Genomic DNA, 15,933 nt, shown 5'->3' on the forward strand with positions numbered 1-15,933 from the left:
CTGAACTCTGGTGCTTGTGTGCCGGGGGAGCTGCTGGGGCTCTGTGTGCACAGTAGGAAGCATGGTCCTCCTGGCTTGGCTCTCCTGTTGCCAAGGGAACGAGCCCTTCAAAACAAGGCAGGTCGCTTCAAACTCATCACTTGTGCAAAAACCTCTTCTCGTGGGTTTGAGGCATGGTGTTTTGTTTAAAGCAGTTTTCCTGGCAAACTCTTGACTTGAAGACTTTTGGAGCTGGAAGATTGAGGCTCAGTGCCTTGAGTCCCAGTACTGCGATTGGGATGGATGAAGTCTGTCATCTTTGCCCTTCGTTTGATGTTGCCGTGGTCACCTGGGACCACCTCTCCGTGGTCTTGATCACAACGTCAGTGTTGGCAGCGCTAAATGCCAGGCTGCCGCACTGTGCTGGCACTCTTGGAAGAGGCAGCACAAGCCAACTGGGCTCTGACGTCTCGTCTCGGCTGCGTGTTCAGAGGGTGAAGGTGTTCCCAGGAGAACATGAAGCACACAGCGCAGCGAAAGGCAGGGAGTTTATATCCCTTGTTCAAGCCTCGTTTGCTCTGTTCTAATGCCTGTAACCTGTCTTTTTTTCACCAGCACACCCAGTACTGGTTCAGTTCTAATTGTACCGTGTGTGTTCAGCATTCTTGCACAAAAGCACCTTTGAAAATTCTTTGATTGTGCCCTTATGACTGAGTTTCTTTTGCTCTGCACCTTCGTGCCCAAAGTATGGAGATAATCATTACAACTAACACTTCGTCATCTTGCACCAGTCATTGTAGAGTGTGTGTGCTTGTGTATACGTACTTCAATGCTGCTGTTAATATTTTATGTCCTAAATAAGAGTTTGTTCAGTAACAGAGCATTGAACAAGATGCGTTATATTGTGGTGGGTGAGATTTGACCTGTGTGAGTAAATCCTATGCAGAAGGGTGCCGTTTCTGGGTGTTGCTGGCACACTGTTGCCTTTTCCCAATGGTCAAGTGAACTGGACTGTTCAGTCATAACTGGGGAGTAGCAAAGAAGAAATGTCCAGCCGAGTATGTTGTGTGTCTCAAGGAAAACAAATATTCGGATATTTTCTGCTTTTTTTTTTTTTTTGTGTAGCCAAACTGTAGTCTTTGCTTTAGGGAGATGACCCATCTTAGACCTGTTAATCAGTTGTTTGTAAGAAAAAAAATATATATTCAGAAACAGAGAGTAGCAACACAGAACATAGACAGCAGAGATCAAAGGAGCCTCTCTTAGTACTGACTAGAAATCCCCAGAACTGGCGTTCATGTGGGAATGTTATTAAGCAAAAAGTACTGGCAGATTGTTACTGCTTTCTGCGATTCTTTTTACGTGTCTTTATTCTGTTACATGCAAGGGGTTAATTTTGTTAAATTTCTCAAAATAGTGTCCAATCGGAGACCGTACCGAGAGTACTATGTGGATGCCTTAGGAGAACCTTCAGAGAAAACCTGGGTTGCTGGGAAAGCTATTGTCCTCTTTGAAGGAAGACATCAGTTTGAAGAGCTGCCTGTTCTTCGGAGAAGAGGAAAGCAAAAGGAAAAAGGCTACAAACATAAGGTGAAAGATCTGTTTTCTCTAGTGTGTTTTTGATTCTTTGAAACTGCTCAGTGCAAAGTATTCCTTTATGCCTGGAATTGCACTCTGACAGCTTTCTTCTGTGGCAGTGACTGCAGCAACGGGGCCAGGGAAGTGGTTCTTCGCATCCTTACAACAAGCATAGTTCATAAGCTGCCAGGAGTTTCTGGGCTTTCTCTTATGTTGGGGTGTGGCCTGCTGCTTTTATTGCCCTAGACAGCTCTGAGAGGCAGAGGAGTCAGGTGTGAGATCTCTTCGGCGCCGCAGCCCTCTCCTGATGTCTATTACAGCGCTTCTAAATAGCTTCCTGTGCTCTCTGGCAGCCTCTTTTGGCTGATCTGAAGCAGAGGTGGAGTTGCACGCTTCACTAGATCACTGACTGAGATAAAGCAGGGGGGTTTTTAGCCCTGCTTCAGTAATTCTCTTTATAGAAACCTGTTAGGACTTATAATTTGACTTGGAAAACGCGTTGTCAGGGAGCCTGTGGGAATGAGTTTTGTGGCTCGTCGCGTCATCTCCGTTTCCAAACATAACAGCCCTGAGCAGTTGTAGCCAGTATAATGTAATGTGACACGGGGGTCTGGTCTGTGTCTTAAGAAAGGGGACTGGAGAAATTAACTCTTTAGAATTGCTCAAATGAAGAAGTACGGAGGCCACTGCGTTACTGGAGGAGAGCAGACAGTCACACTAGGCGATGGTGTCTGGTTTTTCTTTTTCCAGTAGGTTTATTAGCAGTTATGTACTTTACCTGTGTTAGTGCAAAGCCATCGGATTAAACGTGCTCTTGCAGATGTGAGTCCCTGGGTGTAATGCTTCATTCGGTTTTCCAAGCCATGTTCATTATCTTCCTGAAGAACTTCTCTCCTTGGGTGCCCAGCCCCTAACAACTAGTTACGTGCTCCCGCGGAAGTGCTGCACAGCACCTCATCCTATATGTCAATGGAGGTGCCAGTGTGGCTGCAGTAGAGGGGAATCAAATGTTTTTTTCTTGCATAAATGTTCCGGTTTACATCCCTGGAAGCCAAGACCTGATGCGAGGCTGAGAGTATTTGGCTGGTTTGCTGTGAGGCTCCACAAAACATTTTTAACATGCTGAGATTTTGTTGGTGTGGTTTACTTTTTAAAGGAAAAGTGTCAGAAATTTGAGTTGTTCCTCCTGCCTTGGAATTGGGTTTGATTTTTAGGAGCAGTTGTGAAGCCTTTGATTTGCTGTTGTGCAGCCAAAAACTGCACATGCAGGTAAGAAACAAGTTACTTTCTCATTTTAGATGTTAGCAGAGGTTCCTGTCCAGTACGCGTTTTTTGTTTTATATTGAAGGTACAGAGTTAAAGCTGGGAGACTTCTCAGTAATGGATGGCTTGAATTTGATAATAAGAGTACACTTTAGATGCGTGTGTATCTCATGTTTGTACTAACGTGAGTTGTTGGAGAGGGAAGACTGAATCGTGCTCTGGATTCAAAGGGGCGTAGGGAGAATCAAGAACAAGCAAAGCAAACATGTCTGCTCAATATTTTGGGGAAAATGATGCTGCATTTGCCTTGAGAGGCTTGTTGGCTGTCGCTTTGCGTTTTTGTGCCAGGGATCCATACCGTATGCATTCCCTTTTACAGGCTGTTGTGTTCAGGGTGTGCTGGGATGCCAGGACATCTGGTTCCTGGGAAACCTGTGCTTGCAGGGACCTTTTTGCTGCTTTGGGAATGCACAGGGATTTTTATTAGGCTCAGCAGGAGTTCAGAGTACTTACCCAGGGGCAGTGTTTTCTGTGTCCGCTAGGCACAGTCTCTGGGAATCCCTGTGATTTGTCTTTAACAGGCAAAGTGCAAGACTGTCACTCTGTTCTGCACCTTGAGCACCTCGGTCTCACTTCTATTTTGTTGGTTACACACTCAAATTTGTTCTTTCTCTTTTTTTTTTTTTTGTCTCCTCCAACTTCAAGGTTCCTCAGAGATTTATGGCTAAATGGGAAGTCAGTGTTGGACAGGCAGAAGACATTCTTCTCGGGGGGCCAGAGGATCAAAAGTGCAGCCAGAACTCCAGTGAGCTGGACAGCGAGAAGGAAGTACAGTCGGAATACTATGCCAATGGCCCTGGAGCAGAAAGGGACAGGCAGCTGAACGGCTGCTTTAAATCCTTGGCGTTTGACTCCAGACACCCGGCCAGTGAAAAAGGAAAATTGCACATTAAGCCACATATGAAAAAAAGCTCTGACAGCAGAAAAAGGACTAGAGTAAAAAAGAGTGGCGCAAGAGGGGAAGCATCTAGGGGAGAAATCAAAGAAAAAACGCCAGAGAGCATAGTTAGAAACATGATTGTTGGGGACCTACCAGATAAACACGCATCTCATGAACTTCGCCGGATTGCCAGCAGCCTAACAGCATCCAGTAGCACCAGGGAAAACCATTTGCTTTCCTCCTTTGGAGAAAGACGTTTTGAAAAGACACCTTTGAAACCAGACTATGAGAATTGTAAAAGTGATGCTCTGAAGAACGCTCTCCAAGGGGATTTGTTTTCCAGCGCATCTTTAGAGAGAGAGAAGAGCTCCCTGGGCATTTTGTGCAGTTCCAAATTACAAATACACTATTCTGCATCTGATGCTGGTATTGAGAAAAAGCAAACTGAATCAGATTCATCCTCTTCCCTCTCAGACGGTGGGAACAGCGATGTAGATACCATGGACCAAAGTTCAGAGAGAGCCTCTAGTGCTCTTGAAGTTAGTGATTCTTCAGATAAAGTGGAGAAGGAATTTCCTATGACGTCAAGTGGAAACATTAAGCTTTCCATGTATCTTTCTCAGAAGAGCAACAGAAGGGCCAGGAAGAAGTCATACAGAGATCGCAAACCTCTGGGAGGTTCAGTAACCAGCAGACTTGATGCTGAATTTGCAGATGGGGAGCTTGAAGTAGGCTTCTCTGATGCTGAGATGTCATTGACAGCTCTTGAGTGTTCTTCAGATGTGAGAAATGACAATCTTTCCTTAGCAAACAAGCACACTACTCCCCAAAGTGTTTCCAAGGACAGCTCCTGGCCTGCTGTTGCAAATCAAGCGATCTTAAAACCGAAAAGCATGAAACTGCCCCGAACCAGGAGTATCAAATGCAAACATAAAGAAAAAGTTGCTGGGTTGGAGCCTTCTCTTGCAGAAGAGGAGGGCGGTGTGAATCGCTGCTCTTCTGATACCAAAGGTTTCTCTGGCCTTCAGAGAGATTCTCTTCAGAGAAGCGGAAAAGTTGACGGTCAGAAACTGTTAAACAACATGCATGAGAAAACCAGGGATTCTGCCGAAATAGAAACGGCTGTGGTGAAACACGTCTTGTCAGAGCTGAAGGAACTGTCTTACCGGTCCATGAATGATGATGCTACTGACTCTACTGCTCCAAAGGCCACAGTACCTTTACTCTTCTCTTCCGCCTCTGGTCACGGTCGTTTGCCTATTGAGCCAGATTACAAATTCAGCACCTTGTTAATGATGTTGAAGGATATGCATGACAGTAAGACAAAAGAGCAGCAACTGATGACTGGTCAAAATATAGTCCCGTTTCGAAATACCAGCACAGCTGATGGTTCTGGAAGCAATTCTGCGAGTGATCTGAAGTCCTTGTCTATTGTAGGTCCCCCATATAAACTAGAAAAAAATGGAGATTGTGTCCAGGAAACAGTAAATCCAAACTCCGCTATAAGCAACTCCTCATTTTCACGCAATCCTCCAACCAAGTTGATGGGGATTGGTACTAGTAAAAGGGAGCCTGCGAGTACTGCTGTTTCTGGGACAAACGGCACAAATTGCGTGCCCAAACGCAACTGTTCAAAATCTAAGCAGTCATCAAAGCTTGGAGATAAAACAGTTTCAAACAGAAAGGACTTAAAACCAGGAGGGCCAAGTAAGTTGCTAAGTCGGTTATCCAGAGATTCAGGAGAACGTGCATTCCGTGTTCACGGTTTGGTTACCAGTCCTCTAGGTAATGAAGCAGAAGATACTGAGAGGAAAGAGTCTGTTGATTTAACAGAACATTCAACTGATGAAGACTCTGCCTGTTTATCTGATGACAATTTAGATCGTATTGGAAGGAGACCTGAAGCTGGTAGAAATATTGAGAGCTGCACTTCTGCTGAAAATGGGGAGAGTCCAGACTTGGATTCAGAGGCAAATAGTGAGAGCTCTCTTGGTGATGAGTCTAATGATATAAATCACGTAGCACCCAAAAAGCGGTGGCAGCGTTTTAACCAAAGCAGTGCTAGATCTAATAAGCACATCAGTAGATCTAGGGATCAAGGAAACTTGGAGAGTGCCTTTGGCCTGAATTCTCGTGGCTTTTCACTGAAGGGAAATGAGTGCTTGGGACGTAGGCATTCCCCTCATTCAAAGGTGCTTGAGGGAGACCTGACAGATCAGGACTGTGAGAATCACTTAGACTTAGTTGAGAAACGTTTGAATGTGTGTGGTAAGCCAAACAACAGTGTGATGGACTCAGAAACAGAGCTTGGCAACTTTGCTCCCCAGTCTGAATTCTCTGCACAAGGTAAGGGAGCTGGACTTGCGCCAGAGTGTGTATTTGTATACGTCTTGTACTTTTTCATTTAAAGCATAAGTTGGGGCTGTTTGACAACATGGAGATGTGTGCCTCTGAGCTGAAGAAAGCGTGATACCTTTTGGGTTCTCTGTGAGCACAGAGCACAGAGGAGGAGGAGCAGTTATGGGATTTTGCTTAGCTTTTTGGTCAGAAAGTTTAAATACATCACAGGTCATGAGTTCCTCCGCAATGAAAAGTAAAATAAGCATCCTTCTGAGTTTGGGATTTTCTTCTTTTTTTTTTTTTTTTTTTTTAAACTTAACACCTTCATAATGTGTTGCTTAGAGCCACGTGCTTGGTGTTAGCTGGATAGATCAGCACTAGAAAGCTGTGGGAAACAGCCTCAATGGCTGCTTTTTTTTTTTTTTCCTATTGCTGTTTGATGTTGAGTTTGTCTTTTGGTTTGTTCTGTAGGATTTCAGCAAGACAATGCATTGGGTTTTTTTGCGTTTTAGCGTGGAATTTTATTAGCTGCTAATAAGGAATTGGGGAATCCCACAGATCTAATTTCCAGCTGTGGTGTGGCTGCCTGAGGGGTGAAGGGAGAGCAGAAAAGGGGGAAGCTGCCAGGGAGGCTGGGCTGGAGGTGGGTCTGGAAGGTGGCGGGCAGAAGTAAGGCAGCAGCATCACTAGAAGGGAAATGATCGAGGAAGGAGGAGTCTTCTGCGGACCAAAGGCCAGACAACCCTGCCTCTCCCAAAGAGATGGGGACGTTTGGTTAAAGTCAAAAAAAAAAAAAAAAAAAAAAGGTACGTGTGTGTGTAGGGAATAGGTCTGGCAGAACCACGCTCGACATATGCCATCCTCAGGCTTCTGCAAAGAATCCGGGGAAGCAAACCTGAATGATAACAACAAAATGGGTTTTTTACATAGATTTCACCAAACTAAAGTGCTCTAATGTATTGCAATGTCACAATTTAATATAACTTGACAGAATTTTGAACCTATCTGCATAAGGGTAAGGGAGCTGGACTTGCGCCAGAGTGTGTATTTGTATACATTTTGTACTTTTTCATTTAAAGCATAAGTTGGGGCTGTTTGACAACTTACCTCAGTGCGCATCTTGGTGTGTATAGTTTGCTGTTAGGGGTTGCTGGAGGTTGCCTGCCTCTATTTGTGTGAAAAAGGCAGCTCTGGGCTTAGTGGCCGTAGGACCTGCCCAAGGCGAGTCACAGCAGGCACAGAAAACAAGCCCAGGGGGTGTAAAGCACAGGGTAAAAGTTCTGGTTTGAAATCATGACAAGCTGAATCATTCACTGACTCCTCTGGCTGTAGCTGCGTGTTTTTGAGGACTTAAGCCTTCACAGCGGAGGTGAGAGGATGCTCATTGCTCTGGGGCTGTCGGGGCTCTGCGGCAGGAGCGTCGCAGTGCTGGAGGGGGCAAGTTCCTCATTTGCACTAAGATCAGCCAGTTCTCGTGGCTTCGTGATAGTTTTTGCACTTGAAGCATCCCTGTATGTTACTGTGTAAGATGTAGATGCAAGCCTACAGAGAGAGCTAGAGAAGAAGAGCTGCTAAGAGGTAGTAATGTTAAGAGGGGAGAAGCGGCAGAGGAAGGCAGCAGGCTCCTGGGCAAGGCGGCATCGGTGGAGAGGAGCGCAGCGCTGCCCTGGTACTGCGCGCAGGGATGCAGCGAGGGCCTGGTTTGCTCGTAGAAGTGACAGATCAGAAACTGCAGTGTAATCTAATTCCCCTGCCCTAAGCAGCACGTGAGCCTTGAAGTGCACCTGAAGCTTATCAATATGAACGTGCGATGGGGAGGCACCGGAGCCCCTGCGCTATGAGGAGGAGCGGTCTGGCCGCTGTTGGACCCCCAGCGCGCTGGCGGTAGCGAGTAAACCTCTAATGCTGTGAAGAGCCCATTTGTGGAAACCAGCCTTCCTTTCCCATCAGGCGAGGGCAATTACATGGAAAGTAGGATGATGCTGGAAGTTAGACTGGCTGCAGCTTACAGAAGGGGAGGGGTTGCCTCTGCCAGTGCTTCGAGAAGACGCGGCTAATCCTCGTCCGCAGCAGGCAGAGTACCAGTGTAAGAGATCACAACAGACTGCTGTCACAACTGTGTAATTTCCACTAAACTCAAACTATGTAAAGTCTTCATCGTAGTTGAATGGCAACATTTGGCACATTTTTGCTACTAACTTTGTGGTGCGAGTTAGAGCAAATAAGCCAGAAGTGAAGATCGGTGGAATTTGCTGACTTAAAATGTTTTTATAGCTAATAGTTTCATCAGGTACGTGATTTGTCACTGCCCATCAGACTGCATATGGGATTCTTGTATGGGGTTTGTTTTGGGGGAAAAAAAATGCAGTTAAGCCAGCCCTTCTGGCACACGCTGTGCTCTGCTGCGTGGCTGCGGGGCTCTAAAGAGTTGCCCGGTGAGGATGCTCAGCCTGAACTGGTCATGCGCTAAGTGTGCGTTTCACCCAGACACCTGTGCAGAGCGTTAATAGAGGCTGAAAATAGCTGTGTTTGAGAAAGTTGTTCCTTTCTTCTCTTTTGGCCAAGTTTGACGTTTTCGTGCTTGTTTAACCACAAAGCCACAATAAAGTGTAGCAATCTTGTCCAACATCCCTGTTCTGAAGTGCTGCACTGGAATGCTTTGTTATAAAATGTTTCCGTTTTTAAAGAAGAAAAAGCCACCTCCTACACATGAAAAGAAGCAAAGAGAATATCTGCTATTTGTTCCTAAACTTCCAAGAGACCACAAATGTTTTTGTGACAGGGAGAAATCTTTTGACAATATTATTTAATAATTTTGAAAACTAATAAAGGGGAAAATTCAGCAGTATTCTGGGAAGTGAGGAAAAAGAGTTAAACTGGCATCATCTTGCTTTTGCAGCTTGCCGAGCAGAGGTGACTTAGGGCATCGGGGCTCTTCTTTTGTGGCTTGCCAGGTGTTGGGGTGTTACAGCCTGGGTGGATAGGTTTAGATCGAGGAAATACCTGTTACTGGGTTTCCCCTGCGACGCTGCAGCGTTGTGCAAACAGAGACGTCTGAGCCCTGAAGAGCGCGCAGTCGCTGGCGAGGACCGTTCGCTCCCTGGTCTCATTGTGGAATCTATTGTCGGGAAGCAAAGGCAATAAATGGACTTGGAGCAGCAGATGGGGAACACAAAGCTCCTGTAGTATATACAAAAACATACCAGGGAGGAGGGAAGGGAAGGGAAGGAGTTAGGCTTTTATGTGTTACTCGCGAAACTAGTGACTGAACCGTGTTATGGGAAAACAGTGTTTTCCTGTGCACCTGTACTAAAACCAGAGGAGTCTGGGTTAAAGCAAAAGTAGCATGATGAGTCTTGAGTTGCTTGTGGACTTAGGTTTTGGTAAAAGTACTGCAAGAAGGTTAGATGTAGCTTGTCTACGGACACGTTGGGTCGGATTGCGGGAACCTCTCAGTCAGGTATCCAGTTTTTTTTTGATTTCTTATCTGAACTGTTTGAAGTCCCTTAGGTCCTTAAAAATCCCACCTGACATGGGAGGATTGTGGAAAATAGGAAGCTCAAAAATTATAAGGCTGTATCAAAGAGAAAGAAATATCAGGGCTCTTCCCACATGGAGCCTCTGGAAGAGAAGGCAGGAGCAACTGTTACCTACAGATCATGAGTAGAATTTTGTCTTGTGATCGTCTCGGAAACACAGTCTTGAAGCTGCTTTCCTTTTTCTTAGTACATTCAGAGAGGAAACGCCTTAGAAAGCCAAGTAAACGGCTTCTGGAATATGCAGAAGAATATGATCACTTATTTGCACCCAAGAAAAAATCAAAGAAAGGCCAGGAGCAATTGCAAAAGGTGGGTGAAGGCTAATGTGCTCTTCAGGTTATTACTCTGGGGCTCTGGTCTGTGTGCTTCTGACGTGTTCTTGCTGCGTGCGGTGCTGTGCAGGATGAATGTTTTCACCAACGTGTTTCGCTGTGCTAGGTGAATTCTGTGGTGAGGTCTGAATTTGAAGGAGGTCTTCCTGCACAATGCAGTCCTGAGAGAGACACCCAGCGGGGACAGAGTTCTTTGGTTTCAACTCCATCTTCAGCCAAAGAGTCCCCTCCCGTCCTTGAAGCAGAGTGCTCCTTTTCAGAACTAGGATCCCGTCCCACTGATCAACTTCTAGAAGGACCATCAGATTTTCCAGAGCTGGTGCTGTCTTCCTCGGATGTGTCTGAAGTTTCTGCTTCTCCAGATGCAGATGAGAGATTCCTGAAATCGGGTAAGTGGGAGGTTGTGTGATTCTGCTGCCGTAAGTGACCGTGTTAGAAGTTCAGTGGAAATGGTTGCTTTGGTCAGAGTGAAAAGGTTAGTAGCTGTTGCCCGGTTAGTTTGTTTTTGCGTTACTTCGTTCAGTGACCGTTCCTGGTGCTGGGAAGGGAGAGGGGGCAGGTGCAGTGGGTGACCCAGTGAGCTGATGATCACACTTAGGCTTTTAGCTTTCTGTACTGTATGATGGTCCTCCTTAGGTCCTGGCACCCTTTTGTCCAAATGAAGAAGGTCGCAACTCCTTCTCTGAGCCCTTGCTGTCTGTGCTTGCAAACGGTGGCGTTCCTTTAGCTTGAAGGTCTCTTGCTGCTGTTAAAACCCTTTGGAGGAACATTGCTGTGCTGCGGTTGATGCGCAAGGTCTAATCCGCATAGCTCGTTGGTGGCCTTTTGCGCTCCTGGTGAGCTCGGGGGATTGTAACACACAGATCCCTCTGGAAAAACTTTTTTTACTTGGAGGCTCTAAGCATCTGTAGAAATTGTCAGAGGCTTGTACTAGCGGCAAGCCACGGCCTTAACTTTCAGTAAGGCACAGTATACAAAGAGCGAGGGTGGTCTGACAGGCCCTGCCCCTTTCCAGCAGAGTCGGTATCGGGGTCTGCTTTGCAGTGCATTCATTCTCTGGTGGCGGCTAAAGGCATGCCCAGGGTTAAAGCCCTGATGGTCTGGCTGTGCTAATTTGGAGGGAACACTGTTCCCGTTCTAAAGGGCTTATGGTCAAAAAAATTAAACCGAGCAGGCAGAGAGGTGTGGTCACTGGGAGGTGAGTTAGTCCCTTATGTTTGAGGGTAGAGGGATTGCCTTTGGGGGCTTGTGGGCGTCAGATGGAAACGGAAAGTTGGAGAGGATTAAAGGAGGAAAAACCAGGGGATGTGAACCCGAGGTTGGAGATGCAGGAGAACAGTACTGGGCCCAGCAGTGGGAGCAAACGTGCAGTATGCAGAGGTTGCACAGCTGTTCCCCCTCCCGAGAAAACTCAGCTCTTGCTGAAGCACGCAGAGACCAAGCTGTGGGCAGAGGCTTGCCTTGAGAGCGATGCCATGTTGTCCCCCCATTAGGTGTCTGCGTAAGCAGTGCCTGCAGGGGCGGCTGTCACAGAAAGGACACAGCCAAGGCTGATAAAGCAAGCCGATGAACAGGGTAGGACGGGTAGCTGTTCTCTGGAGTGTCTTGCACTTGTAACATCATCATTTCCTTGTTGGTTTAAGTTTATACTGTTTCCAAAATTAGTGTGAATGAGCCCAGGTCTAGCAGCTTGTTGCCTGCTGAGTGCCAGCGAAAAGCTTGAGTAGGAAATGGTGCAGGTTACAGCTAGTTTGTTTGGGGTGTCTTTTCCCAGGTAGTTTTAACCAGGAGTGTGTCCTTTAGCCTGTTTACTACGTGCGGCACGAATGCTGGTGTGGGAGTGGAAGCAGGGCTGTGTGTGTCGGTGGTAGGACTGGCTTATGCAGATCAAAGTGGTTGGGAAATTACGATCTGAACTGCACTGCCAAGATGTGTTACCTCCTGGCGTTAACTTCATAGACTGTCTTCTGTGGGTAGATTTTTATATTAAATATTGAGGTATGCCTGAAGGTCATGGCGGACAGAGGTCTGTTTTTGTGAAAGTTGTACAGAAACAGGTAATTGGCATCTCTGCCCAAGGAGCTTATGATCCCAAAGACAAGGTGAAGCAAATTGATTGTTTTGTACTGCTGGCTGGTGTTTGCTTAGTGGTCTTAATCTGGTTGAAGAGAATAAAACCCCTGTTTAATACAAAGAGTTTCATTGCAGGAAACTTCGAAAGCAAGCGTCAAAGGAAGCCCACTAAAAAGCTCTTGGAATCCAATGATTTGGACACTGCCTTTATGCCAAAGAAGGAGGAGTGGACTCCCCCAAAGAAGGTACTTTCCTTCCAGCTCTTTTGAAAGCCAGATGGAAAATGAGCCCAGACAGCAGACCATGCTGGATGAGACGCACAATGCAGTGGGATGTGGGTTGGGTTTATTTGGCTGTGGCCCAGGAGCGAAGGTCCACCCTTCCCAAAGGTGCTGGTTGCTGTGTTATGATGAAGAAATCTGCTGCATACAGATGTGTTCCCCACCCCTCCCCACTTGTAATGGGGGATTGGATAGTTTTGGCTGGACAATCTCCTCTCTTCATTGATTTATATGGAAAAGGGAGTCATCTGGATGCTGGCTGGGAAGGCGTGAGCAGAAGTGTTCTGCGCAGAGGCTTTCTGTCACTGTGATGTTGCATTGTAGCTTGAGCTTGAACCTAAGGCTTTGTCCTTTTCTGTCAGATTTCCTCTGAGCAGTGTTTCCTTTGTTACCTTCCCAAGTGGGCTGGTGAATGGTATGTAAGTGCGGAGCTTTTACAGAATGGACGCTTGAGTTGTATCATATGTAGCATTTAGTGCTTGGTGCAGATTTTTAAAGAAAGTGCTGATGTTCCCTGCTAAAAACTTAATATTCAGTGACATGGTTTAGGAAAAAAGCAGCTTGTAAAGAATTATTTCAAGTGATGTACCTGCACAAGACTTGCTGACACAGTTTCTAAGGTTGATTAATAATAGTTTTCCTCCTTTCCTTTTTCTCCCTGTGTGGCACAGTCTTAATACAGTTATCATGGTTGCAGTAATGCAGAGGCTAGTGTATTCCAGTCTTAAGCTCCGTAAAAGTGTAAAGCCAGAAGAGAGTCTCTATTCCCAGCAGCTTACAGGGTGTTAGCAGCCTTTTTGGGAAAGCTCAGGAAACAGCGGATGGTGCTGGTGAGCACAAGACACAGCAGACTCGGCGTTCCTCCCTGCTCAGACTGACATTTCCGTGTGGGATCTATCACACTCACAAAACAAATGTTTTCTTGTAAAGTGTCTAATCACTGAAGAATTAGTGACCTGAACTGTAAGTTACCGTTGCAGTCATTTGTAAAGGCACTGAGTGGCTGAGGAATGGGCGTCTCTGATTTTCATCTGGTGACTCGACTCTGTTGTGTGTTTGTAGGGCACTGGCCCTTCGGAGAGTGACAGCTCTGAGCTCTACTCACCAGCCCACTTCTCGGACCTGGGAGAAGGTAAGTGAAGGCAGGGCTGTGGGGGTAGGCTGTCGGTGACGTTTGTATCAGTGCCTGTGGCTTTGTGCGTGAAGGCTTACGTGTCCTGGGCTCTCAGAGGGCGCTTGCCACAGCTGAGGCAGTGGCGGAAGAAACAGGTACCAAGGTTGTTTACCCAAGGTACTGTTACGTCTCTGATTTCCCTATGGAAAGTGGAGATGGTGGGTTTATATTCCCGTGAGATGTTCTCTTCTCACTCATTGTCTGGGTGCTTGAAGGAAACTCATCAGCACAGGTCCTGTACCAATATGCTGTCTTTTGCCTGGTGACATGCTGTGACCAGGCTCCCCAGTGGCTGCTCTGTCCCACGGACAGTTGTGCAGCTGCATCGCACTCCCTCCCTGTCTGCCGTTGTATCACATTGGTATCGACATGAGGAGGATTTTTGGTGCAGTGCAGCGAGAGGAGGTAGTTACCAGCATTGGATTAGCAGTGTAAGCTTTGTTTTGATGGCATTTCTTCTCTTCTGCTGGGGGGCTGTCTCGGGAAAGTCAGCGATACTGTTCCGCAGCCTAGCAAAAGCAGCTTAAACCAGTGTGAGTCGGTGGTGCTCTGATGGGTGCAGGACAGGGGGCAGGCTGCCTGGAGGCTGGTATTGCCCCAGCCCTTATGCCCTCGAAGGCAGTAGGACCCAGGCTGAAGCTCTCAGAAGGGGTGTAGAACTTGCTGGTGGCACCTGTAGCAAGGACATTATTTCTGCATTTTTCTTGAGTGGTCTTTCTGTTGCATCCCAGCTTCTGAAAAGCTCTCGGAGAAGCAGCGGAAGCGGAAGAGACAGCGCCATCCCTCTGCCGCAGTTCATTCCAAGAAGGAGAGAAATGAGGAGGGGCTGGGGGAGACTCCACACTCTGAGGTACTGTTGGGTCTTCCTACGTGCCGTCGTCCCTATAACCTGTCTGCTACTTCACAGGGCACTTGGCGGAGCCTAGGCCAGGCATCTTGGGCTGGTTGGCATGTCAGTTAAGAGTTTGCCCCGCTGATGTAGTTGCTTGAGCTGGGGTTGAAGCTGAAGATAACCACCTTGATTTAGTAGCTATGTTGTGATGACTGCTTAACTCAGGATCAGTTTTTAAGCTGCTACTCAGCTAATTCTCCAGGAGAGTGGCTGTTCTGATCTGATGGAAACAGGTTTTGCTTGGCACTTTGCTTTGCACCTCAGAAGGTCTAACTGCTGTAAAAAGTCTTCTCTGGTGGTGGTGGGAATCTTGCCCTTTTACACACCAGTATGACGCACAAGCACTAGGCTGTGGACTTCAACCCCTTCCTCCACTTGCCCCTGCGCACCAGGGTGAGACGAGAACCGCGTTGGAGGGGATGGGGGGGACTGTCCGTGACTGCTCAACGGAGCCTCTGATTACATTCTGCCATCCAGCAGAAAGGGATGATTTGGGGCAGTTTCCTTCTACTGCGTCCCAGCACAGCTGACATACGAATATCCCTGACAAGCGTGTTTTGCCTTTTAGCAATGAGCCAGGTATCACCAAGTGCAGGGGAAGCAAGACTTTTCCTGGGAGAGGTGGGACACCTCTGGGCCTTCCCACCATTGCCTCTTACTTCCAGTGGCCCAGGTTCGGCAGCAGGCTGTTCTGTCAGGATAGTCAGTATGTATTTCAGGAGCCGATTATAGATGTATGTTGTTAGGTTTGTTGTTATACAGCTTCCAGGAGAGCACAAACCTCACACCGCTTTGAGCAGAGCCAGTCACCCTGCTGCTACTGCTTTTTGAAAAGGGCGTTTCTGATGGGGATGATAAAGTGGGGCAATACCCGTGGGCCGTGCAAGCCTTCCTGTGATGGTGCTGGTGCTCTCTCTGAACTGTGCTCGTCTGGAATCATGTTTCGAAGAAGACTGTACAAATATCCTTGCCAGTGCCGGGGGGCAGTTAACACTGTCTGCTAGTAGGCATCCACTAAGAGACTGGCTCAGGTCTGAGCCAGCAAATTCCCTGTGAATCCTTTCTAGGGGAGTAAAGAGGGGCAATTCAGAGCTGCAAAGTAGCTAGGCCGTGGCTCTGAATCCTGCACCCACCATTCACTGCAGAGGAAGCCCAGGGAGTCTTAACTGCCTCCACTCTTGGACATCTGTGTACAGTACCTGAAGTTAGGTATGGTAAAATATGCCAAAAAAAAAAAAAAAAGGGGGGGCGGGGGGGAAAAAGGCAGCGCTTGGTACCTTTTGCCAGCATCCATTTCTCTGTGATTGTGTCTCTTGAGCCACTGTGGCGAGAGTATTCACCCCTTGGCTTAGGTGAGTGCATGGGTACTGGTGAGTATTGGGGTGCTGTGGAGATGCAATTGTGCTTTCATGTGGAATTTGGAGCACACCAGTCCCTAAATGACTTACCACATGCCAGGCAAGGAACTCCACTTTGTGCTGAATGGTGCTATGAGAAATAGATGGTCTGATGGTACAGCACAATGAAGCCTTGGATGCAGCT

At 47.1% G+C, this 15,933-nt stretch overlaps 1 protein-coding gene across 5 annotated transcripts in view; it reads left to right on the plus strand.

Moving 5' to 3' along the window:
• The window catches only part of NSD1 (nuclear receptor binding SET domain protein 1), a 65,861-nt gene that overhangs the window by 19,805 nt on the left and 30,123 nt on the right, over window positions 1-15,933 (plus strand). For 3 of the 5 annotated variants that reach the window (XM_074604181.1, XM_074604180.1, XM_074604183.1), the window contains exons 4-10: window positions 1,397-1,569; window positions 3,526-6,106; window positions 9,827-9,948; window positions 10,078-10,360; window positions 12,180-12,289; window positions 13,388-13,457; window positions 14,231-14,349. In XM_074604181.1, coding sequence (XP_074460282.1) covers window positions 1,397-1,569; window positions 3,526-6,106; window positions 9,827-9,948; window positions 10,078-10,360; window positions 12,180-12,289; window positions 13,388-13,457; window positions 14,231-14,349 — 3,458 coding nt within the window. Of the gene's footprint in view, window positions 1-207; window positions 520-1,396; window positions 1,570-3,525; window positions 6,107-9,826; window positions 9,949-10,077; window positions 10,361-12,179; window positions 12,290-13,387; window positions 13,458-14,230; window positions 14,350-15,933 lie in introns of those variants that run through there. The other 2 variants (XM_074604184.1, XM_074604185.1) reach the window with 2 other exon arrangements.

Source organism: Larus michahellis, chromosome 11 (genome assembly GCF_964199755.1).
Source record: "Larus michahellis chromosome 11, bLarMic1.1, whole genome shotgun sequence".
NCBI lineage: Eukaryota > Metazoa > Chordata > Aves > Charadriiformes > Laridae > Larus > Larus michahellis.